This window comes from Lepidochelys kempii, chromosome 11 (assembly GCF_965140285.1).
Source record: "Lepidochelys kempii isolate rLepKem1 chromosome 11, rLepKem1.hap1, whole genome shotgun sequence".
In the NCBI taxonomy this organism is placed as follows: domain Eukaryota; kingdom Metazoa; phylum Chordata; order Testudines; family Cheloniidae; genus Lepidochelys; species Lepidochelys kempii.
In genome coordinates, this window is record NC_136390.1 from 34141529 (window position 1) to 34166083 (window position 24555).

General features: G+C 39.7%; 1 protein-coding gene across 4 annotated transcripts in view; it reads left to right on the forward strand.

Annotated features, from left to right (window-relative positions):
- The window catches only part of SLC4A10 (solute carrier family 4 member 10), a 272796-nt gene that overhangs the window by 206107 nt on the left and 42134 nt on the right, over positions 1 to 24555 (forward strand). For all 4 annotated transcript variants that reach the window (XM_073305622.1, XM_073305620.2, XM_073305621.2 and 1 more), the window contains exons 8-14: positions 2829 to 2986; positions 5507 to 5594; positions 9079 to 9225; positions 11875 to 11975; positions 15624 to 15798; positions 15991 to 16124; positions 18229 to 18474. In XM_073305622.1, coding sequence (XP_073161723.1) covers positions 2829 to 2986; positions 5507 to 5594; positions 9079 to 9225; positions 11875 to 11975; positions 15624 to 15798; positions 15991 to 16124; positions 18229 to 18474 — 1049 coding nt within the window. The remainder of the gene's footprint in view (positions 1 to 2828; positions 2987 to 5506; positions 5595 to 9078; positions 9226 to 11874; positions 11976 to 15623; positions 15799 to 15990; positions 16125 to 18228; positions 18475 to 24555) is intronic.

Sequence of the window (24555 nt, forward strand, 5' to 3'; positions counted from 1 at the left end):
AGCACAGAAACAGAGCATTTTTTAATCAAAGCCGAATTCCATGCTGATACTGTAAGATCTTTCAAAATACATGTGATGCCATTGATCATGAGATATGATTGATTCAGCTTTGAACTATAACAGGATTGGGTGGGATTCAGTTCCAGTATTCCTTCATTGCTGAGCCTTCCCAGAAGGTGATGTTGAATAGTTGCTCTTCATCTCCAAGGGCAGTCTCATGTGGTGTCCTATTGAGTTCACCTTCTCTCCCATCCTGTCCAGTGCGTATGGAGCTGTTAAGAGAGTTAGTGAGGAGGAATGGGTTGTGGTACCTTCATATACTGATGAATCCCAGTTTTATTTCTAACCTAATTCAGCCAGTCCTATCAAATAAATTTGCCAGTGTCTCATTGAGATTGGGGCATGAATGAAGGCTAGTTGGCTGAAGCTCTTTTTCAACAAAAGTGAGGTGAAACTGGTAGGTTGGAGGAAGTAACTGGAAGGTATAGCGAAGATCCTCTCTCCCCGAAGTGGGGGGTGTGTGCTGGCTGTGAGACTTCACAGTCTAGAGGTATTCTTGGAACCCCAGCTCTTAAATGATAATATAGCAGCAGTTTACTGGAAGTCCTTTTTTCATTTTCATTTGGCCAGGAGAGTATGATTGTTTTCTTTCCCATGTGAAACTTGCCACTATCAACGATGCCTTTCTCACCTCAGATGCGTGCTAATGTGGGACAACACCTAAGATCCAGTCACAAACCAAAGTTAATGCGGAAAGCAGCAGTCCACCTGCTCTGTGGAGTTTCTTACCCTGAGCACATGACACAATGCTCCATGATCTATCCCAGCTGCCTAGTTGTCTCTTGATTAAGCTTAAGGTGTTGATTTTAACCTATAAAGCCCTTGAGTGACTTGGGATCTGCCTACGTGAGCGAGTGCCTCTCTCTTCATATAATATTACCAAACTGCACGCAGTAGAAAAGCTCCAGCTGGAATCGCCTCAGTATAAACTGTTTACCATGAAGGGCCCCAGTCTTAGATCTTTTGGTCTGAAATAGCCTAAATATGGCACACTGCAGGGCTCGTCTACCTACTCAGATTTTGGGGTACAATAACAGGTTATTGTTTGGGATTTTGATTTCATCTCTAGTTAGGTATTTTCTGGTTTTGGGGGTGAGGAGCAGCTGCTGTTTCAATTTTTTGTGATTGTAATTTTAATTCATGGCAGAAGCCCCTGGAGACCATGATAGGCAATGTATTTTTAAAAAAATAATCAAAAAGAGAAAGAGATCTTTTCTCAAGCATCTGCTGAGACTCTGATAGCTTAGTCCTCTGAAAATATACTCAGACCTTTCAGTCTACTAGTCCTCAGTCCTTCATGTTGGTTTGTCAGTTGTCTAACACTCTGAAATACCATTCATGTTATCATAAAGAAGGCTTATGCTAGATTGGGGTAACATTAGAAACATGGCTTTTTGGGTTTACGGAAATAATAAAATTTTAAAAATATATTTCATAACACAGGCAACTCTGTTATGTCTAAATTCTGAGTAAGTGCCAGAGCCATTTGCAAACAAAACAGTTTTCTAAATATTACCGAAGACTATTTACACTAGTACTGACAGATGGCTGTAAGATAGACATTAAAATGGTCCACTTTAACAGTTTATATTGGATTTGGTCACTGTTGTTGTGTTTAAATTAGTGAAAAGAAAGCAAATGACAAAACCATATAGTCTGAAGTTCTTAGGCAAGACTAGTGCATTATGAAGTCAATTATACATGTTGTATTACTATAGTTATTACATAATGACATTTAGAATGGTACTGTGGAAGTAATACATAAATATATGAATGAGTCTGAATATCAGGCAAATAACTATAGACTATATAGAAATAATGGTGCAATCAAGATCCAGCTTTAACAATCTAAATGAGTTTTAATGTTTGATATACACCCAGCACATTTCAAATCTAAAATAAAACAAAATTAAAAAGTTGAATGTTTGTATGTCTTTAAGACGGGTCTGACTCTTGCCAAAAGCTTGTTCCAGTCAGGCCTTAAGGAACTTTATATAAGGGATAATCAACCTGTGATGCCATTCAGTAGTGACATGGCTTCTCCATCTCTTCAACATTGAGTACCACTGTTCTGTAGCTTCAAACTTATTACCCCACGTCACTTATGTTCATAGCTTATTTTCTCATGGTCAGGAGGTTGGAAAACATTTTCCTCCAAGCCTGACACCAATAGTGCTTTGTGATTTTTGGTTGATAAGAAACAGTCATGGAAGGAAGGTGTCAATCTCCCGTCTTGTTGGGACTCTAGCATGGCAACCTCATCCACTGAATTCAAGTTTCCTTTACGCAGCACCTGCTGACAAAGCCAAGGCTTTGCCCTCTCATAACTACTTTAATTAGCATAATAAAGAAGATAGAAGAAAACAAAAAATGGTGTATTTCCCATTAATATTTGCTTTGGTCCTGTAGGTAAAGTATTTAGGATGCATTAAAAGTTGTGCAGTGGGATTATCTATATTCCGTTTGCACACTTGGGCAAATGCTAAAGACTGATAGTTATTCATATTACAGAGAACCATTCATTTATTTCTCTTTTTAAAATTATTCAAGAAAAGAAAACATTGCAAGTAGACTGGTTAAAAAAACTCAGGCAGCTGGTCGTACGTTAGGTGGTGACCAAGTGAAGTGAACTCAGGCAGCTGGTCGTACGTTAGGTGGTGGCTCTGTGTCATTGAAATAGAGAGAGATTGTTGTGTACCTTAGTTTTTCAGATAATATACCAAACCTTTTCTTTTGAACTTTGCTGCTGTTATTCTTTTAATTATTAGGTTGACCTACACTTTATGAAAAAGATACCTCCTGGAGCTGAAGCGTCAAACATTTTAGTTGGTGAACTAGAGTTTTTGGATCGTGCTGTAGTTGCTTTTGTCAGATTGTCCCCTGCAGTATTGCTTTCAGGACTAGCTGAAGTTCCAATTCCAACAAGGTAAGTGTAGATTGTGCTAAAAATATAGATGGTAGTTCATTCCATTTCACATTTTTCTAAATTGCATTTGTGGATGTGGATGGGAATCATCCTTCAGCCCTGTTTTTTATCCAGTTACTAAATGAATTGTTACCTCATAAGAGGGGCACACACCTTACCTTTCCTTTCCTTCCTTTAAATAGTGCATACTTAGGTTAATTATTGGACCTGAGGCCTGTGTGCCCTTCTCAGAAGTAGAAGCAGAAGTGCACTGTTTCTGAAACTATGATGAACGGATTAGCATATTTGAATTACAAACATTACAGACGAATTGCTAAGAAACTGAAGGAGTAAACAGCAAAGAGGTTGATCAGGTTACCTGGGAGTTATAATTGTTTGCATAATCCTGCATAACTTTTCCTGAAGGGAGAAATGACAAAGGAAATAAATACATTGGTATAAAGAATAGAGCCCATTCCAATTCTTTATTAACATAGTATTGTTCAAGAGCAGTAGGCATCTGGGGTAAACAGCTGAAAAAGAGAGAACTGAAAGGGGTGATTGGATTCCAGTACCCACAAATTTCACCACTGCTCCTCCCATAGTTTGTTCTCCATGATTAGACCCCTTCCCTTTGCATCCTTGGATTTGGCTTGTATTCTCCCTTTCAGGAGAACCTGGAGAGGGGAAGAAATGAATTCTAACTTTTTATTTTATTGTCTAAATAATTTTAAAATGAAGTAAAAGAGGGGAGAAATTTCCCAGGAAAGCTAAACATTGAGGATGCTACCACAATATAAACAATGATATGCTGATACAAAATGTAGTTGTCTGTGAAAAGTTAAAACTAATTGGGGATTAGTACAAATGTTGGTGGAAATATTAATAATTAATATTTAATTAAATATTAATATTTAGTTAATTTTAATATAAGGGACTAATTGTGGCCCAGCTAATGTGGTGGTGCAGAGTCATCGTGGGTAGCAGAATGGCCGGGGAAGAAGGTTTTTCACAGCCGCCACATCCCCTTCTTGCACAGGTAGGCACAAAATGGGGTGTGGAGTGGACAGAGCCTTAACCTCACCCCACGAATGTGCCAGATAGCATAACTGGACCAATGGACTGGGAACAGAACAGAAGCAGTCTACTCCCTTATCCAAGCAGTGAGGGAACCAGCAGGGAGATCATAACTCTTGGTGATGCAGCAGTGCAGTGCCCATTACTCTGAGCTGATGGCACAATCATGAGTGTGTTCTGGATAATTATTTGTCCAAAAACTAACTCATGCTAGAAGTGCTCTGTTCATCATTCATTCTTTGCCATTTGCTGATTTTAAACAGAGTAGAAACAAAACCATGTGACTTGGGTGACCAATCATACTCTGACTATTCATTATTCATGGTGTGAGTAGCTTGACCACCCCACAGTAAAAAGTGTTCATATAAATACTTGGTGAATACTTATGAATAACAAGTATATTCACTGAATTCAGTTTCTGAGTGATTTGCATGGAGAAAAAAAAGGCTGAATTCTTAATGGATAGTTAGATCAGCTCTAACTGGGTTTGTCACTTTAGTAAACATGAACTTGGAAAACAAATCTGGCTGATGGTTGGCTAACTGGCAAATATATATGTGTGTGTGTGCGCGTGCACCTATACAACTATACGGGGATGAAAACTCTACATACTGCATCTTCTTTATACAACATGGCTCAAGAGCTGGTCAAAATATGGCGAGTATGATCTGCAAAAAACAGGGGAAAAAGCTTCTCAAAATTTTTGATGAAAATTCAAAAACATTTTTGTTTCTGAAACTGAAAATGTTTTGGGTTTTGAGTTTTCCAGTTTTCCCCTGCTTTCATTTTGCCGCTAGTAAAAAAAAGTTGGGGTATTTTTTTTAATTGGTTGGGTAAATTAAAGAAAAACTTTCTATGAACAATTTTATTTTTTTAAAATCATCATTTTTTTGAGAAAAAAGTTTACAATGAAAATTTTTTGACAGTTGCTCTATTTGGCAACCCCATGAGCTCTTGGCAGAACATTCCATAGTTCCGATACTTGAAAATAGATGTATAGGGAATGGCATAGAGGAGGACTAGAATCCTCTTAAATAAAAGACATAGTGAGAAGACAACAATACTTATTTCCCACACTTTGTGTGTCTGTCTGGGGATAGGGTATCTTCCATAATTTTGCAAAAATGCTACATACTGATAATATATGCTTCTGTCAAAAGTACTTTTGCCTAATCTTTAGAATACCCACAATTTAATTGCATGTTTGTGGAACCTAAGTGAGTTTGGGTATTTACAGCTATTCAGACCATCTCTGAATGCTCCTTGCATAATACACATTTATGTAATATTTTGTAATTGTGTCTCCAATTTTAAATTACCATGTAAGGATATTTAGAGAGAGGTTATTTCCCCCCCTTTAGATATTACTTCCTCTAATCAATTTTATGAACTTTTCTGTGTTACATGATGTTAATTTAAGTTTTCCATTCTTGAAATATCTGGTTTTTGGCTTTTTATTTGCAGATTTTTGTTTATTCTTCTGGGACCACTAGGGAAGGGCCAACAGTACCATGAGATTGGAAGATCAATTGCAACACTAATGACAGATGAGGTATTTATCGATTAACTGTAGTTTGTTTGTACAGGTTTCAGAGTAGCAGCTGTGTTAGTCTGTATCCGCAAAAAGAAAAGGAGTACTTGTGGCACCTTAGAGACGAACAAATTTATTTGAGCATAAGCTTTCGTGAGCTGCAGCTCACTTCATCGGATGCATGCAGTGGAAAATACAGTGGGGAAATATTATATACACAGAGAACATGAAACAATGGGTGTTACCATACACACTGTAACGAGAGTGATCAGGTAAGGTGAGATATTACCAGCAGGAGAGAAAAAAAACGAAAAAAAAAACAAAAACAAAAAGAAACCCCTTTTGAAGTGATAATCAAGGTGGGCCATTTCCAGCAGTTGACAAGAACGTGTGAGGAACAGTAGGGGAGAGAGGGGGGAAATAAACATAGGGAAATAGTTTTACTTTGTGTAATGACACATCCACTCCCAGTCTTTATTCAAGCCTAAGTTAATGGTGTCCAGTTTGCAAATTAATTCCAATTCAGCAGTCTCTCGTTGGAGTCTGTTTTTGAAGTGTTTTTGTTGAAGAATTGCAACTTTCAGATCTAAAATCGAGTGACCAGAGAGATTGAAGTGTTCTGACTGGTTTATGAATGTTATAATTCTTGACATCTGATTTGTGTCCATTTACTCTTTTACGTAGAGACTGTCCAGTTTGACCAATGTACATGGCAGAGGGGCATTGCTGGCACATGATGGCATATATCACGTTGATGGATGTGCAGGTGAATGAGCCTCTGATAGTGTGGCTGATGTTATTGGGCCCTGTGATGGTGTCCCCTGAATAGATATGTGGACACAGTTGGCAACGGGCTTTGTTGCAAGGATAGGTTCCTGGGTTAGTGGTTCTGTTGGGTGGTGTGTGGTTGCTGGTGAGTATTTGCTTCAGGTTGGAAGGCTGTCTGTAAGCAAGGACTGGCCTGTCTCCCAAGATCTGTGAGAGTGATGGGTCGTCCTTCAGGATAGATTGTAGATCCTTGATGATGCGTTGCAGAGGTTTTAGTTGGGAGCTGAAGGTGATGGCTAGTGGTGTTCTGTTATTTTCTTTGTTGGGCCTGTCCCGTAGTAGGTAACTTCTGGGTACTCTTCTGGCTCTGTCAATCTGTTTCTTCACTTCAGCAGGTGGGCACTGTAGTTGTGAGAATGCTTGATAGAGATTTTGTAGGTGTCTGTCTCTGTCTGAGGGGTTGGAGCAAATGCGGTTGTACCGTAGAGCTTGGCTGTAGACAATGGATCGTGTGGTGTGGTCTGGATGAAAGCTGGAGGCATGTAGGTAAGTATAGCAGTCAGTAGGTTTCCGGTATAGGGTGGTGTTTATGTGACCATTGCTTATTAGCACTGTAGTATTCAGGAAGTGGATCTCTTGTGTGGACTGGTCCAGGCTGAGGTTGATGGTGGGATGGAAATTGTTGAACTCATGGTGGAATTCCTCATGGTGGAACTCATGGTGGAATTCTTTTCCATGGGTCCAGATGATGAAGATGTCATCAATGTAGCGCAAGTAGAGTAGAGGCATTAGGGGATGAGAGCTGAGGAAGCGTTGTTCTACATCAGCCATAAAAATGTTGGCATACTGTGGGGCCACGCGGGTACCCATGGGAGTGCCACTGATTTGAAGGTATACATTGTGAAATAGTTATGGGTGAGGACAAAGTCACAAAATTCAGCCACCAGGTTTGCCGTGACATTATCGAGGATACTATTCCTGACGGCTTGTAGTCTATCTTTGTGTGGAATGTTGGTGTAGAGGGCTTCTACATCCAAAGCCCGTTGCCAGCTGTGTCCACATATCTATTCAGGGGACACCATCATAGGGTCTAATCACATCAGCCACACTATCAGAGTCTCGTTCACCTGCACATCCATCAACGTGATATATGCCATCATGTGCCAGCAATGCCCCTCTGCCATGTACATTGGTCAAACTGGACAGTCTCTACGTAAAAGAATAAATGGATACAAATCAGATGTCAAGTACTACAACATTCAAAAACCAGTCGGAGAACACTTCAATCTCTCTGTCACTCAATTACAGACTTAAAAGTGGCAATTCTTCAACAAAAACACTTCAAAAACAGACTCCAACGAGAGACTGCTGAATTGGAATTAATTTGCAAACTGGACACCATTAACTTAGGCTTGAATAAAGATGGGGAGTAGATGTGTCATTACACAAAGTAAAACTATTTCCCTATGTTTATTTCCCCCCTCTCTCCCCTCACACGTTCTTGTCAACTGTCAGGTTCCTCACACATTCTTGTCAACTGCTGGAAATGGCCCACCTTGATTATCACTACACAAAGGTTTTGGGTTTTGTTTTTTTCTCTCCTGCTGGTAACAGCTCACCTTACCTGATCACTCTCGTTACAGTGTGTATGGTAACACCCATTGTTTCATGTTCTGTGTGTATATAAAATCTCCCCACTGTATTTTCCACTGCATGCATCCGATGAAGTGAGCTGTAGCTCACGAAAGCTTATGCTCAAATAAATTTGTTCGTCTCTAAGGTGCCACAAGTACTCCTTGTTGTTTGTTTGTACAGTTATTTCAAACTGAGGATGACCCCAAACCAAAAAGTTCACCAGGCTCAGTGCCCATCTGTACTCCTGAAATACTTTGCCAACCTGCCTAATTAGTGGGAATCCCCATCATTTTAAGTCCGTCTTTGAGAAACTCTCTTTGAACAGTTGGCAACTACATCCTGATGTTAGTCCATAGCTAATAAATGTATAGGTCTGTGAAGTCATTTGCAGAGTTGCTGTAACATTTTAATGAAAATATTGTCTATAACTGACCTACCTGCAAGCTTACTAACACTTCTAGGTGACTAGATAGCTGAGGATCACTTATCTCAGGCACTTACTTTTGTCTCTGAACCCTTGTATTTCAGCATTTTTATTTTGTAGTATAAGGTTCAACACCATGATTATATTCCTGCTGCTGCAGCCAAATACACAGACATGCTTTTCTGATCTATCTGGCTTTTTTCAATAAAGTTGCATGGATGTAAGCAAAGATAGGATTTGAGCCTCCAATTGGAACATAGTTTAACCATTCTTATGATGTGCAAACAGAACTAGAATCCAGTTTATGATCCCATAGCTGTGATGGTTAGAGGAAGAAACTTTTGTCATTGAAGTAAGCAGATACAAAATTCACACTCACGGATCAGATCTGTTGAATAGGAAAATGCCATTTTTACAGAATCACTTTTCAGTGAAACCAACCACACTTTTTAAACTGTAAGATCCTTGGAAAATTCAGCAATCTTGAAGGGTGCTTTCCACACTGGCTATCTTACTAGAAACTACAGCTAGTTCAAAGCTGTGATTCAGTTTAAAACTGAGGAAATAAATAAGTTACATACCATGTTGGAGAGGTGGATATCATGAAGGATTTTACACTCTTGTTTACATGTAAAATGAGAATCTCTTGTATTTCACTTCTTTTGTTTTCTTTAACAGGTATTCCATGATGTTGCTTATAAAGCTAAAGATCGTAATGACTTGGTTTCTGGAATAGATGAGTTTCTTGATCAGGTTACAGTTCTCCCTCCTGGAGAATGGGACCCAACAATTCGAATAGAGCCACCCAAAAATGTTCCCTCTCAGGTATGCACAGTGCAAATTAGAGTTTCTAATAGTTTAGTGGACTAGAAATGTTGTAAGATAAAGTCTTTTATTAATCTACTATGACAATACATGTAGTAAGCTGAAGTATGAACTTCCATGCATTACTTTGCTGTTTAACTTACTCACACTGACCCTGGACTGGCAAGAACAATCCCCTGTGGTGCTGAGACTGATGTTCATACTTAGTTCAGTTCTCGGCCTCTTCTGAGCAGAGACAAATAGTTGTATGAAATAGAACAAAACAAGTGCATTGATTTTGACTTTGTGTTACTTAGATACTAGAATGACAGGTGCGTTAGAAGTATCTGAGAGAGAAACTGCTCTCCAATAGACCACATACTCATTTAATTATTTTGTGGGTGTAAAATGTCTTTTGTTCATTTCTAAGCTGATCTAGTGATTTTTTAAGATAATCTAAAGGCCTTTTGTTCATGTAATCCTCTCTGGGCAAATTATGCTCTTATCTGTGTGCTGCTTATTCTATAGAAGAGCAGCCATAAGAGCCCTAATATCAATAATAGGATATCAGTAACACAAAACAAAATGCTGTACACACTCTTCCCCCTGGGGAGAGGATGAAAAAAAACATGTGACAGATGTTAGTCACGTTGCTTAATGCACTACTGGAAGGCACACAGATACTATGGTGAAGAGCGCTATACAAGAACCTATATACAGTAGTATAGACTAGAATAGTCGGTGTAAATCATGGTTTTGGATAAAACAATCACTTTATTACTTTACTTCAAAGGACATTGGTTGCCTACTTTTCAAAGGGCAGGACTGTGAAAGCAGTGATACAGTTTTACTCTTTCTATGGTCCTTGTTGCACTTCAAATAAGAAATCAGTAAGTTAAGTAAACTCACTTTAAGATTGAAGCAAAGGAGAGAAATTGGTACAAGATCTCTATCATCCATAGAAATGATTAATAAATGAGAATGTTGTGAAGCCATTGTTACTCTGCAGAAACATAGATATTTGAAATGTATTTTGTTTTATTTTTAAACTGTGACCTTGGCCTCCCTAGGTACACACCATTCTCATCAGGATAGGTGTAAGCAAGTCCAGGAATAAAGAAATATTTTTGTTCAAACTAGATTGCGTTCCTAAACTATTAATTAATTGTTAGTACATGTTCAACAAATGGTTAAATGGCTTTTAAAATGCAATCTATTTTTCTACTGTTCGATTATAATTGTACTGCATTTTAAATTGTTTGGCACCTCAAGCCTCTTGGCAAGGGAACGCTTGTCACATAAATATTATTTTGTTTATTGTTATATTCAAAAGATGGGTCTGTTTTTGCTGAGTTGCTAGTTTTAAGTGGAAATATAATGACCTAGAAAAAGAGAATAGATATAAAACATCCTAGTCTGTTGTTGATTTAAAATGGGTTTTGGGGTTTTTTTTTGGCACAATTTCCTTGGACCCAATTTTGTATTTATTTTTTTACAACAAAGGAACCCCTTATGATATTTTCATATATAAGATTCTTCCACACCTTATGGGTGCAACACCATGTTTGGGAAACCTTTGAGATTGATTTACAATTATTGCAGCACTTAAGGGTTCAACTTCTAGCCACAATGGGCTGAGTCTATGGGACAGAGCCTTAAGGATAGGTAGATCCACTGCGCACTGAATTAAGCAATTCTGAAACAGGGAAGGGGCTGAGATGAGTCATACTTGCTGCAAAGGAGGTGGGTGCTTCTCTGCTAGCTGGGAGATAGAGACATAAAGTACATAAGAGAAGTCCTCATTCCATTCTACATCCAAGTAAGCCAATCTCTTCTGTACCTGTGCTGGGAGTTACTGCAGACCTTAGCCAACAGGGAAGAGAGGGAGTCAGGAATATATACAAGGGGGTCCCTATTTGTTTACATTAAAAATGGTGGAATAGTCACAGGGAGCCTGCATAGCTGTGGAGCAAGGGATTGTCCTCCAGCCCTGACTGATCCTTTTGTCACTCTCTTGTTAATAGCAGCAGTCCCTTTGATCCCTCCCTGCTGTGGGACGGAGGTGATATCCCAAGTGACTTGTTAATTGCCGCAGATGGTGGTCAAGATGGAGCCAGGGTAAACTAGCCTATTCAGTAGCCTGTATGTCTTCCTGGTGTCAGTAACACCCTTGCTGGGACATGGGTCCAGCTTCTAGCCCATGCCCACACCTGGACTTTGCTGTGCTTTCCTCCTGAAGAGAAGCAGCTTACCATTGGAGAGTGCTGGTACCATGGCCACCACAGAGAGCTCCTATTGACTGAAACCATCTCACTTCTGGCTCTACTGCCATCTCTACTCCTGCAGAGAGAGGGTTGCTTTGGAAGCTTAGAAGTGGTGCTACTAACTGAGCGGCAGTGCTGCTACACCCTACCGTTTGCAAGTTGCTTCTCCTGGGTCAGAGCACCCTGACCTATTTGGAGGCAGCACAGCTTCATTCAGATGACAACACCCCACAGAATGGACACGCACACAATTCTGTAAATGCACATCCCTTTCACTTCTGCATAGAAACTGAAAAGGATACTCTACAGAAAAAATACCTGACTGCACCACGTGCCTACTTGTGTCCTTTGCTAAAACTGCATTTTGGGGTGAAACTCAATAGAAAATGGCTTTTCTTTCTTCTAGGAGAAGCGCAAGATCCCAGGAGTGCCAAATGGAACAGCAGCTCACGGAGACCCGGTACCCCTAGGAGGACACAGTGGACCAGAATTGCAACGGACTGGAAAGTTAGTGGAAAACTTGATTAAATGTGATATTATTATTTTTTTAAGCAATATACTTCCAAAAGGAAGTCTAATGGCCTGATTCTCTCTCAACTATACTGATATAGCATGTCACTGAGTTCACTGTAATGGAGTTATTCCTAATGTAAGTATCTCTAAATGAGTGGAGAAACAGGCTTAGTTGCTAATTTGCACCATTAGTTATCTATGGAATATGTTTCTACTCTCTTTATTTAATGTAAGCTCCTTTTTCAATAATATATGATGGTCAAGCCACTGGTAATCATGATTAATGCTGTTTGTTCTGTCTAGAGTGAAAGGAATGGTGGAAGAAGTCTGCTCTCATTTGTGACGAAAACTTAGACTATTTTCTAGTTGAGCATGTTTAGAGGCAGAGTCGTGCAGCCCTGGCTTTTCTTTAAACACACTAGGCCAAAATATTCAGCTCCCATTGACATAAATTATTGTTGTGTGTGCACGTGTCTGAGGACCTAAAGTATACACTTTAGGGAAGTTCTTTTCTAATATAATATTTTTAAACACATGGGCTTTTATTGGGCTCACCGGGTGCCATATTGTCATACAGTAGAACCTCAGAGTTATGAACACCAGAGTTATGAACTGACCAGTCAATCATACATCTCATTTGGAAATGCATTCAGGCAGCAACAGAGATCTCTCTCTCACACACACACACACACGCAAATACAGTACTGTCCTGTGTTAAACGTAAAGTACTAAAAAAAAAAACCGGAAAGCAGCATTTTTCTTCTGCATAATAAAGTTTCAAAGCTGTATTAAGTCACTGTTCAGTTGTAAACTTTTGAAAGAACCATAATATTTGTTCAGAGTTCTGAACATTTCAGAGCTACGAACAACCTCCATTCCCAAGGTGTTCATAACTCTGAAGTTCTACTGTATATTGTTTTGTCCTATATGTCATGCACCATATATTCTTTTCTCTGCATTCTTTTAAGACATACTTGTGCCACCACCCCAATCTTAGGATTGGCCAGAAGATAGTCCATCCCCTCCAATCAAACTTAGAACAGCCTCAGGACTGCTTTAAATTATACCTGACTGCTTACAGCCTCAGGGGTCCATTATGATAGGTAGGGATTGTCAGAGTGTAGTGACACATCTGCCATGTCCCTTTAACACAGCTCCACCCAGTACATCAGGAGCCAAGGGAAAAGGGCATCATAGAGGCACCACCATGCCAATGATACCACTCAGGAATTCCTTCTATGCAAGGAAGATCCACAGGTTTGTTGTTAAACCAGCTTTAGCATTTTTGTACTGCCAGAATGGAGCAAAGCAGATGGATTGTACAGAAGGATCTAGCTCAGAAGTTTAATATATTTATTTATTGATGTACTTGGTGCAGTACAAACCACAAAGGAAAACACAGTCCTTATCCTGAGAAGATTATATCCTACATTCAATTCCAATAAATAATACACTTGAGGCCAAATTTTTAAATAACAAGGATCAAGATCATATATATTTTGTGCTGGGAAACAGGGCATTTGTGCAAGCAACTGTACATTATGATATCCATTTGTGTATGCTCTTATGGTAATTCTATGCACAAGTGCAATGTATGCGTGGTAGCGATTGTGTCCCTAGCCTCTGTTTGCCAGAAGCTGGGAATGGGCAACGGGGGGTGGATCATTTGATGATTTACCTGTTCTGCTCATTTCCTCTGGGGCACCTGGCATTGGCTACTGTCAGAAGGCAGGATACTGGGCTAGATGGACCTTTGGTCTGACCCAGTAGGGCCGTTCTTATGTAGATAATAAAGTATTTTGTGCATAACACTCTAGTAACTTTTTAAAAAATCTGGGCCTTTGTGACTTTGATCGCTGTCAAAAAAGTGTGGAGATGAGTTTGTTTTAAATGTACACATCTGTCCCTTAGTGGGTTGCTGTGCATACAACTCACACAAAGAATCAGGCGCAAAAAGGATGAGGTTGCAGTGACCAAAGTGAGAGATGATCAAGGTATGGGAAAGTGTGTTTACAGTAGGAATGTAGGAGACTATATTTTAGAAACTTAGAGGAAGAAATAACAGTCTCTAGTAAGAAACTGGATCATGTGGAATGACAGTGCTGTTCTTATCTGTGCTGGAGAAGGGAGGGGATATGAAGGTTAGGAAGGAAAAATGGCAGTGTTTGCCATGTTTCAGAGTAGCAGCCGTGTTAGTCTGTATTCGCAAAAAGAAAAGGAGTACTTGTGGCACCTTAGAGACTAACCAATTTATCTGAGCATAAGCTTTCGTGAGCTACAGCCATGTTGAGTCTGAGATGGCAGTAGCACAGACAGACACAAATATCTGAGAGGCATTTGAAGATGCAAGACTTGAATAGGAGTGGAAGGATTGGAAGCTGATTTAGAAGACATTGACCAAGAGATAATAATTAAAGCCAGGGGACCATTTGAATTAGCCCAGGGGGAGAGAGAGTAGAGGAAGAAATAGAGGGGACTGAGAACAAAATCCTTTGGGACCAACAGTAAAGAGTGGGAAAAGAGAAGACTGCAAACGGCACTCATCCAAAGAAATTCTGAAAGTTTGATAGCTTGATAGGTGTAATCAAGGAGAGAGATATGTGGAAGTGTTATGACGGAATAGACAACTCTTGCAGAATGGGTGATACTTGAAGTGGTACAGTTAGCTCAGTCTGTTCTGTGTGAAATAGGACCTGCCATATAACACTTTTACTGGCATTATTTATATAAAAAGTCCGTTTCTGGAAAGGAAAAGACTTTAGACCAGAGCATCAGCTGGTGTAAATCAGTATAGCTGTATTAAAGTTAATGGAATTATGCAGGTTTCCCCCATGTGAGGAACTATCATTTGATTTAAAGAACACAATGACATGAGATCAGGAACTGGGTTTACATATGAGTCAATGCTATTTGAGAACTTTCTTTTGTTGTTTGCTCTGTGTCCCGTCTTCCTCGGGGCTACTTTTTGGATTGTCTTGAAGAATGTGTGTGCAGATGCCTCTTCACCACCACAGAAACTCAGGCAGGGTACTGAATGACACTGTTTGGCCCAGAGACTGTGTGAATCTTGCACCATTTATGAAAATGTAGCCTGCTGCTTCCTAGTACTGTCAGAACTCCTTACAGAGGGAAAGAACTCACTAGAAAGCTTCTTTTGAGAACAGATTTTAAATTGTAAATAGCCAGCGAAGGCTAAGTACTACATATCTCTGTGAGTAGTTCCATCAGTCCATCTCAGTGGACTACTCATGGATCAAAGTAGTACTCAACATGAGTAAAGATGCGAGAGAAGTATTCTAGGGCAGTAGCAGGTGTCAGATGAAAAAGAGGAAGGATAGTTCATTGGTTTAAGGCACTAGCTCTGGGACTTGGGAGACCTGGGCTCAAGTTCCTGCTTCCTTTGTGACCCTGGGCAAGTCACTTGGTGTCTCTTGTCCCTCTCTGTGAAGTGAAGATAATAGCAGTGCCCCACTTCACATCAGTTTTAGGAGGATAAATACTGTCAAGATTGTGAGGCACTGAGATTGGGGGCAGGAAACACAATTACCTTAGATTTCACATGTACAGGTCTCATAATTCATCCCAGTGGTGAAAGAAAACAGAACTCTTTCTTTCTGTCTTTATTTTTTCCCCTTTTCTTAGGTTTTTTGGGGGATTGATTTTAGATATCAAAAGAAAAGCTCCCTTCTTCTGGAGTGACTTCAGGGATGCTTTCAGTCTGCAGTGTCTAGCATCATTTTTATTTCTCTACTGTGCTTGTATGTCTCCTGTCATCACGTTTGGCGGTCTGCTGGGAGAAGCAACTGAAGGTCGTATAGTATGTGTTTTACTTTAATCTGAACTTTTAAAACACAATTACTTGTTTAGGTTTGTGGTTAGAATTTTCTTAATATTGCATGTGTCGCCTTTAAAATGTTGTAGTCTGAAACTGCATTGTCACCCACAGTATTTGGACACTTGATAGAAAATTTCTGAAAGTTCAATCTTTTTTTTTTTTTTTCACATGCAGAGTGCAATAGAATCTTTGTTTGGAGCATCCATGACTGGAATAGCCTACTCTCTCTTTGGTGGGCAGCCTCTTACTATACTAGGCAGCACGGGGCCAGTGCTGGTGTTTGAAAAGATATTATTCAAATTTTGCAAGTAAGTGAAGTAATATTATTTAAATAAATATTCAGAGGGTATTTTTGATGTATGGGTGTGTTTGTGACTAAAACATCATTATAAATCCCCTGGCAGCATGCTGAAAATTGCCTATCTGTAATTTAGATTTGGTTATCCTTTTCATGTGTGACTTCATGAACTACATTTTAACTGATGACAAAATTAGAAATATAACAAAGGCACAGTCCCACGTTAGTCCATAGGAGGCGTTGATACCTCTCGGCATAAAATGAGAATTCAGGATTTTGGGAAACATTGCTCAGACTTTTAGAGGAACGCTGGAAGATACGTGGTGACCAAAACAAAGGGGACTGTTAATGATAAACTGTGTTTTTTAATTTTTTACTTTAAAACTGTTCTGAAAGGAATACAAACCCAGATTGGTATGAGGTTGCTTCCCATTCCAAAATGATTAAATTTAAATCTCATGAATGGAAACCACCCTATAAAATAAGACATACTTCATGGCTTTTCAGCATTTTATCATTCATTAACAACATAGTCAGCAGTGTTGACTGCTGGCGTTGAGCAGCATCTCCTAATCCATGGAATAAATGTGATTATAACCTTTCTTCCTGTCTCCTGTCTCTTGAAAAAGAACTAAATAAAATGTAAGCAAAACCTGCACTTATATGCTAATACACTGTAAGTAAGTTCCTTCTGAGACAATATGAATGAAAATTGTGCTTACACTGTCAGCCAGTCATGGTGGGTTCCTGAGATCCAGGGCCTGATGTGGGCAGATGGCTACCCATCCTACACACTTCTTCCCATGGGTCCCATCTACTTGGTCTGCCTCATTTTTACAACTGGGACTTCTGAGGCAGAAAGGCTTGATAGCAGAGTAAAACCTCCTGATGAACAGTGCAGAGTGGGGGGCCCTGTCAGTTCCCGAAGGTCATTCCCTCTCATCTCCATGATAGGAAAAGACTTCCCAGCTCTTCGTGCAGGTTAGCTGGGACCAAAATATATGTGGTCCTAGAATGCCCCGTGTATGATTATGTATAGCCAGCACAGAGGGTTTTGCTCTAGGTTGTGGACAGAGAGTGGAGGGTGAGGGTCTGTGTGAATGAGGCAAGACTTTGAGACTATTATATCTTGCTGATCATAACCACTTATTGTCTTGCACTTTTGAAGTTGAAGAAAACAGGCCGATGTAGGGATCTACCACTTTTGCTGCCCACTCAGGATTAGAGTCATCCAAAGATTGCCTTTGAGGGTATACTCTCATACACAACTGCTTCTCATTGTTCCCTTTAGTAGCACGCTCAGGCCAAATGAGAATCTGGCTTGAAGACATCTGACTTCATTTCATGAAAGGAAAGCAATTCTGAATTAAAAGGGCCTTCACATTTCTTCACCACTTTCTTTTTTTTTTACTGAAAAAATGTAATTGGGAAATCTGTAATTCTTCTAGTTTGTTTTACAATTAAACAGTGAGACAGCAAAAATAATAATAATAATAAAAAAAAATTCCTGAATTAACTGGGAGCATTAATTACATTTTGATCAAGCTTCCCATTAAAAAGGGATCTGGCCACTGCAAAGTACAATTGAAATCATGGCCTATTTTATAACTTGTGGTGTTCAATACTATTAAAAAGGGAGTAAATGAATAATATGACTATATCTGTGTGGATTATCTCTAGGTTTTTTTTTTATAGAGGTGGAAACTGCATTACATGAGCAACTATGCAGGTTTCCTCCTTGGTGAGCTAACCAACATAGTACTTGACTGTCAGGACAGTATTATGTCCAGGGCCAATGGTGGCTTCAAGATGGACATTAATACACCATAGTAGTCATAAAGTAGCAGGTTCTGCTCACATCTCTGTTCCCAGATAGAGTTCTACAGTGTACTTTAGTCTTCTGTTGGGCATTAGGGCTAGCTGTGTTCTTTGCTTCTTGCAGATGGACAGCCTCCTTGGATTCAGTCTTTCTAGAGATGACTTTTGTGTTTGGCAGGTCAAGAGAGGATATAAAAAATGCACATAGCTGCACAGAGTGGATTTTTGTGGTATTTCCTCTTCTGTGTCTACGAATTAATGTTTTGACTGTGTTAATTTTTCTTTTTTTTTATTAGAGATTATGGGTTATCATACCTTTCTTTGAGAGCTAGCATTGGACTATGGACTGCAACTCTATGCATCATCCTTGTTGCAACCGATGCAAGTTCCCTAGTCTGCTACATTACCCGGTTTACTGAAGAAGCATTTGCTTCTCTTATCTGCATCATTTTCATTTATGAGGCCTTAGAGAAGCTATTTCATCTCGGTGAGACGTATCCAATCAACATGCATAATGATTTGGAACTGCTGACTCAATACTCGTAAGTAAGATTTCTTTTATTAACCATGGCGTCTTCTTTTTCATAAATTATATTTTCCCTGTGAAGAATATGAATGGTTCACAGCAGGAAAAGCACTTTCATGCTTGAGACACATTGCTTGACATACAGCAACCTATAGATGTGATAAAGTCAATCCAATGTTTTTCAAAACTATAATTGCTGCTTGTCCTGTAGGGGTCATTCCTCCTTTTGGTTCATGTGATCATAATGGGAGCTGTGTGCATGTACTGGGGGGAAAATAACACCTGTTAGTGCCTGATTCTGCTGTGTGGAGGCTGTAGTGGTAAAAAAAAACAAAACAGTGTGATAAACTTACCTAAACTAAACTCCCATTCCCTAAATGAGAAGTGGGTAAACTCAGTTTACCCTTGACTGCACTATTATTATGATACAGGCAGAACTATGGTTCATTTCAGTGAGATTTTTGCCTTCATCAGAACTGGATGGGGTGGGACCCTTCTTTTATCATACATTTTGGCTTATAATGATTGTTTTCTTGAATTCTATTTTCTTCCTGCTCTCATCATTGTAAGGATCTTTTTTTTAAAAGGGATATTGATTTACCTGGGGTAGGATTCTGCCCTTGGTACACTGAGGTATTCTCGTCCCATTTCCTAAGAAGACAAAACAAGACAAACACACACAGATTGGGAGAGAAAGAACAGCTAAGATAGAAAATGTAGCTTCTGTCTCTGGAGTTGACTCTCATTCTCAACCTTGCTGCTGGAGAAACACAGGCACAGCATGTGGTCTTATCAGCCACCCCAAGACCTGGCAAACTTGTACCAACACTGAGCTGTTTAGGTCATTGCATTTAGCTGCCTTTCTGGTCACAGGCTTACAGCAGTGTTGTAAAATATAGCGTCTTGGCTGGCTAAGACAGACTCTTATTTGACAGAAAGAGAAAAGAGAGGAATAGGAGAGAGAAGAAATAAGGTGGAAGAAAAAGGATGCACTGGGGGTGAATGACAAAGCCTCACATCCCAGATGGTATTTCAGAGTCAGCTGGAGATGGTAATATTGGAAGTGGCAAAGTCATCTTGGTCCCTCTCTAGCCCAGTCTGGTCAGCACATCTGTCAGGATTAAGATGAAGAAGGTCCGGGGTCCCAGGAAATGGTGGGTGTGGCAGCCATGATAGTGAAGCTCGCTCCTTCCCCGTCTTTCAGCCAGCCAGTGTCGCTGGTAACCACCTATGTTTTTCCCCCAAAGTCTCTTTTTCAAGAACCCCAAAAGGGAGTGATGGGTAAAATAGCTCATCCCCTCATTATTTCGTCCACCAAATGAGCCTAATTTCTGAGAGACCAATTTTGGTTCACTGATTTCTGGTTCCACACTTTTCTTTCTTACCAAGCATGACCTTCACACAGTCCTTGCGTTATATCAGTAGAGCCCCCACCCCTTTTTTTGGACCAGTTCAGTCTTTGTCTCACTTTTGCTCCTTTTTTTATCAACATTTATTGTTGTAGGCTATTGCAATATTCCATGAACTTTCACTCACTTCTCATAGCTGAGCTCACAATTAGGGCACATTTGTAGGCCCAGTTGTAATAGGAGAGGAAAACCGCCAGGCTGATGATGGGAGGGTGTGGGAATAGGGAAATCCTAAACTGGCAGTCAAAGTTCCATCAGAAACCTGCCTGGTTTCTGTCAGAATTTCATTGAAATTGACACGGTTCAGCAGAATGATTTGATTTTGGCAAATCAATGTTTTCCAACAGAAAAATGTTCCATCAGAAAATTTCCAATCAGCTCTAGCATTAATAATGAGACTGTTATTAGTTACAGTCAACTATGAAGTGCAACATTTTATAGGACATAATTTAGTTTGTACAAATATTTCAAATAAAATGTTATTGCAATTTAAACTGTGTGATTTTTCTGGGAAATTACAGACAGTGAAGCAGTTTGCAATGTTGTAGCTGTGTTGGTCCCAGGATACTAGAGAGACAAGGTGGGTGAGGTAATATATTTTACTGGACCAACTTTTATTGCTTGTCTCTTTCACCAACAGAAGTTGTTCCCCAATGGTCCTCCTGACTCTCATTCAGTGAAGTTTGTTTTCATTTTAAATATATTTAAGTTTCTTGCCAGAAGTAGCTCCATGTACCTTCTCATGGACTTAATAACAGTATGGATTGGAAGGATTGGAGTTGTCTAGTGCAGTGTGGTTAAAGTAAAGGAATGGGAGCTGGGACTCCTGGGTTCTATTCCTAGTTCCATCACAGACTTTTGTTTCCTTAAGCAAATCATTTCATCTCTTGTGTGCCTCAGCTTATCTATCGATAAAAGCTGTAAAACAGATATTGTGAGGCTTAATTATAAATTAATTACTATTTTGGTAAAGTAATTTAAGATATGTGGATATGAAATGCTATAGAACTGCAAAATATTAGTTTTAACATGAATGTAGTACAGTTCTGCTCCTAACATAGACAGGTCTCCCTGCTCTACATCCTACATTCTCCTTGTCATTGTAAATGGACACAGTCATCTTCTTCACATCCCAGTCCTGAACTGTTGTGCTGATGCATTCCACAGCAAAAAACGGTTGCATTTCAGTAGTGAGTAAAATGATTCCTATGTGCAATTATACCAAGTGCTTTGAGATGAAAGGCACTATGCCCTGGTTTTGCACAGCTTTACTTTTCAGATTTTTACTTAATATATTGCTGAATGGTTCATTACAGTAGTGTAGTATTAGTGCTCTATAATTTTCTTTGCAAGCACTTTACTTTATTGTTTATTAAAATAAAATTTAAAACAACATGTATATAGTATTTCTCTGTTGTCATTTTTACATATCTAATTTTTTCTTTCCGTACAGGGGTATAGTTTCCATATAAGGGAGGGCAGAATATGATCTCTGGACTATGGCATTAAGGGCCTGAACCTGAGAAGTGAAATGAGTGAGTGCAGGTGTTCAGGACCTCTCAGTATCAGGTCTTGGTTACTGATTCTTCCTTGTGATGTTTAATGAGCTTTTTGAGATGGCTCTTTCAGCTTAAGAATCTTTACTTTATTGTTGCATTCTGAAAGGTGCATGTGGAAGAAGAGATTCAGAGAATAAAGAAGTGAAGTAAGATAACAAGGACAGTTATTAAGAAGTAAGAGCTTATGGATTCACTTATGTTATATGAGAACAAAAATAGTCTAATGAAAAAGGACAGAATCTAGTTGCACCCTGGGGCTGAGGATGGCCAGTCTCCTCAGCCAGTGAAACATGTCAAAAAGCATTCTCAGGCAGGAGACCCACTCCAGAAGTATGTGTTTTTAATGATTTTGTTGAACTCAGATGAACTCTCTGCGTAGGGAAAGAAACAGCAACACTAGGGCAAGGCCACCACCTTCTGTTCCAAGAGAGAATAACAGTGACTCAGCCAAACCTGTCATTTGCATTTTGAGCTGGAAAGAAAGAAAAAAATAAAACCACAAGACCAAGAAGCATTGGAACACATTGTTATATGTTGTTTTCTCTGAAAATATAGATAGAGAGTCTGGAGCTGAGCACACATATACGTGCACACAACCCTGTGGCCTGGGACTAAGTGTGATCCCCGCTACCTGGAGCTGACAGCTGGAGCCCCACTGCCCAGGGCTGAAGTTGCAGAGGTCACGTAAAATCACAGAATCCGTGATCTCCGTGACTGACTCATAGGCTTACTAATAAGTTATGGTTTGATGTATATACACTTTCTCATCATATTATGCAAGTACTCTTCCTCTGTGATATTTTAACCTAAAGAATAGACATGTGTTTATTGGCTTTTCTCCTAATTCACATTCAGGCAAAGCAGACTATGTATATGCATCAGGTATGAAATCCTGACCCCACTGAAGTCCATAGAAGTTTTGCCACTGTCTTCAATGGAGTAAGGATTTCACCTTAAGGATCTTTATAGGATGTAATTTGTGGAGGGTTTTTTTTAGTATATGTGTAGGCAGGGCAGGGAGTGTTTTCACAAGCCTCAATACCTCTGGGCATTTAGGGGGTCAAAAGGTTGTTCTCATAATATTTCTGTTCATGAAAAGTTGAAATATTACATGAAGGCCTCAGAGAGCAAGCAGACATTAAAAATATCTCATGGGTTTACCCAGGCCAGTTCCAGGCACCAGCAAACCAAGCAGGTGCCTGGGGTGGCAAATGTAAAGGGGCGGCAAGACATCAGGCTTGGCAGCAATTCGGTGGGGACGTGACTCTTCTTCGGTCGCTGGCAGCAATTCGGTGGCCGCACCATCACTCCGCCTCCACGTTCGGCGGCAAGGTTTTTCGTTTTGTTTTTTTTTGCCGCTGGGGCAGCAAAAACACTGGAGCCGGCTCTGGGTTTACCTTAATCACACAATATTATTCAAGTTATTGTGGAAATAGAATTAACAGCCTTCCTATGTACAATAGAGCTGTAGTAGTATATATCTCCATATTTTAAGGGATAACATCAATATATCAATTGATAATGGTGGCATTTAAAAATAAAAATTCGTGTTAAATTATAATTACATACAGTCATTAGAACACCTGATGTATTTCTGAGGGGGAACTGTTTACTCCCTATGCACGCTTGACAAATATCTACCCTATCTTTTCTTTTTGCTGTTTTTCAATGCATATAGAACTTGCAGGGCACTAACAGCAGGAAGAAGAGTGCCAACCAAATTGTCATCATCCCCTCAAACTCTAGCTTTGGGACTTCCTGTCCTATAACATCAGCCAAACAGTGTCAGAATTTCTAAGCACAACGCCCCAAAAAGCATGTGCCTTTCAGATGTTTTCCAAATGTCTGAACATTACTTCATTCTTTCAGATGATACTGTACTGACATTACATAACTATCTATCAAATTTCCTTCAGTTACGAAAATGTACATTTATTTGCACTTTTACATTGTGTCTCACTTTGTATAGGCCTAACTGGTATTTATACCCATATCTTCCACCTGTATGCATGCCCTAGGATTATTTATGCCAGCTAGCCCCATTAATGCCAAACCTACTGACTGACTTAATGCCGATACCATATTAGTAGGACCACTGGATACTGCTCTCTGCCAGGCAATGGGAGAGCTCTCAGTGGCACTTCACAGACAGTTTAACTGCTGTACTCTGAAAATCTCATTCAAATTATCTGACCTTCAGATCCTCAGATCTTCTCTTGAAAACAGACCTCTCCTCGACCTCCTACCTTCCAGCCTGGCATAGTTGGAAGTTTATAGCTTACTTAGGTTGAACAATTCTATTTTCAGGCTTTGGCTCCACATCTGTCCTTTTTCCTTTATCCTCACTGTTACTGGGGATGTCAATATCCATATTGAGAATGTGCATCATACTGCCACTGCTTCAGGACATGCTCTGACATTGAGGAGTGTGCTTGCCTGTGCCAAGGATTATACCCTTGAACAAATAATTTCACTCTTCTTTTTCTGTCTATAACTCTATCATTACTTCATCGACTACGACTTTGCTTTTAGTAATCCCTCATTTATTTATTGTTCTCTAAAACAGCTACATTCATTACTTTTCTGTCTCTAGTCTTCATCAGATGTTTCTACTACTTCCTGATCCACATACCAAGACCTGTAGCTAAATCCTCCTTCTGACTTTTGATGCAGTTTCATTCCACAGATCTCATACACAGTTCACTTATTCTCATATACAAATTATTTCCGTAAACTGACATTCTCACAGGTCTGGCGGGGCAAGAGTACGCTTTAAAGCACACTATTTACCACAGCACTAGGAAAATCCGGTTTATCTACTGTCCCACATAGCTATGCCAGTATAACATTGCAGTGTAAACCAAGCCTGAATTTTTTCCCCAGTCAGCCAGAACATCCACCTTGACCTATCTAGGAGAATGCCCCTTGGTGGCTGCTCCATTTTGGAGGAGATCCATTTAGTGTCAATGAGTTGTAATCACTGGTTCCAATAGCTCTGCCTCCTTTTTAGATGAGGGTTGTTGGAATTGTCTGATTTCCCTTCTAAGGGTATGTCTTTACTGCACAATTAGCCTGGGATCTTACCCAAGTGTTGCCCCTAATCCCCCTCCTGTCCACATACAAAAACCT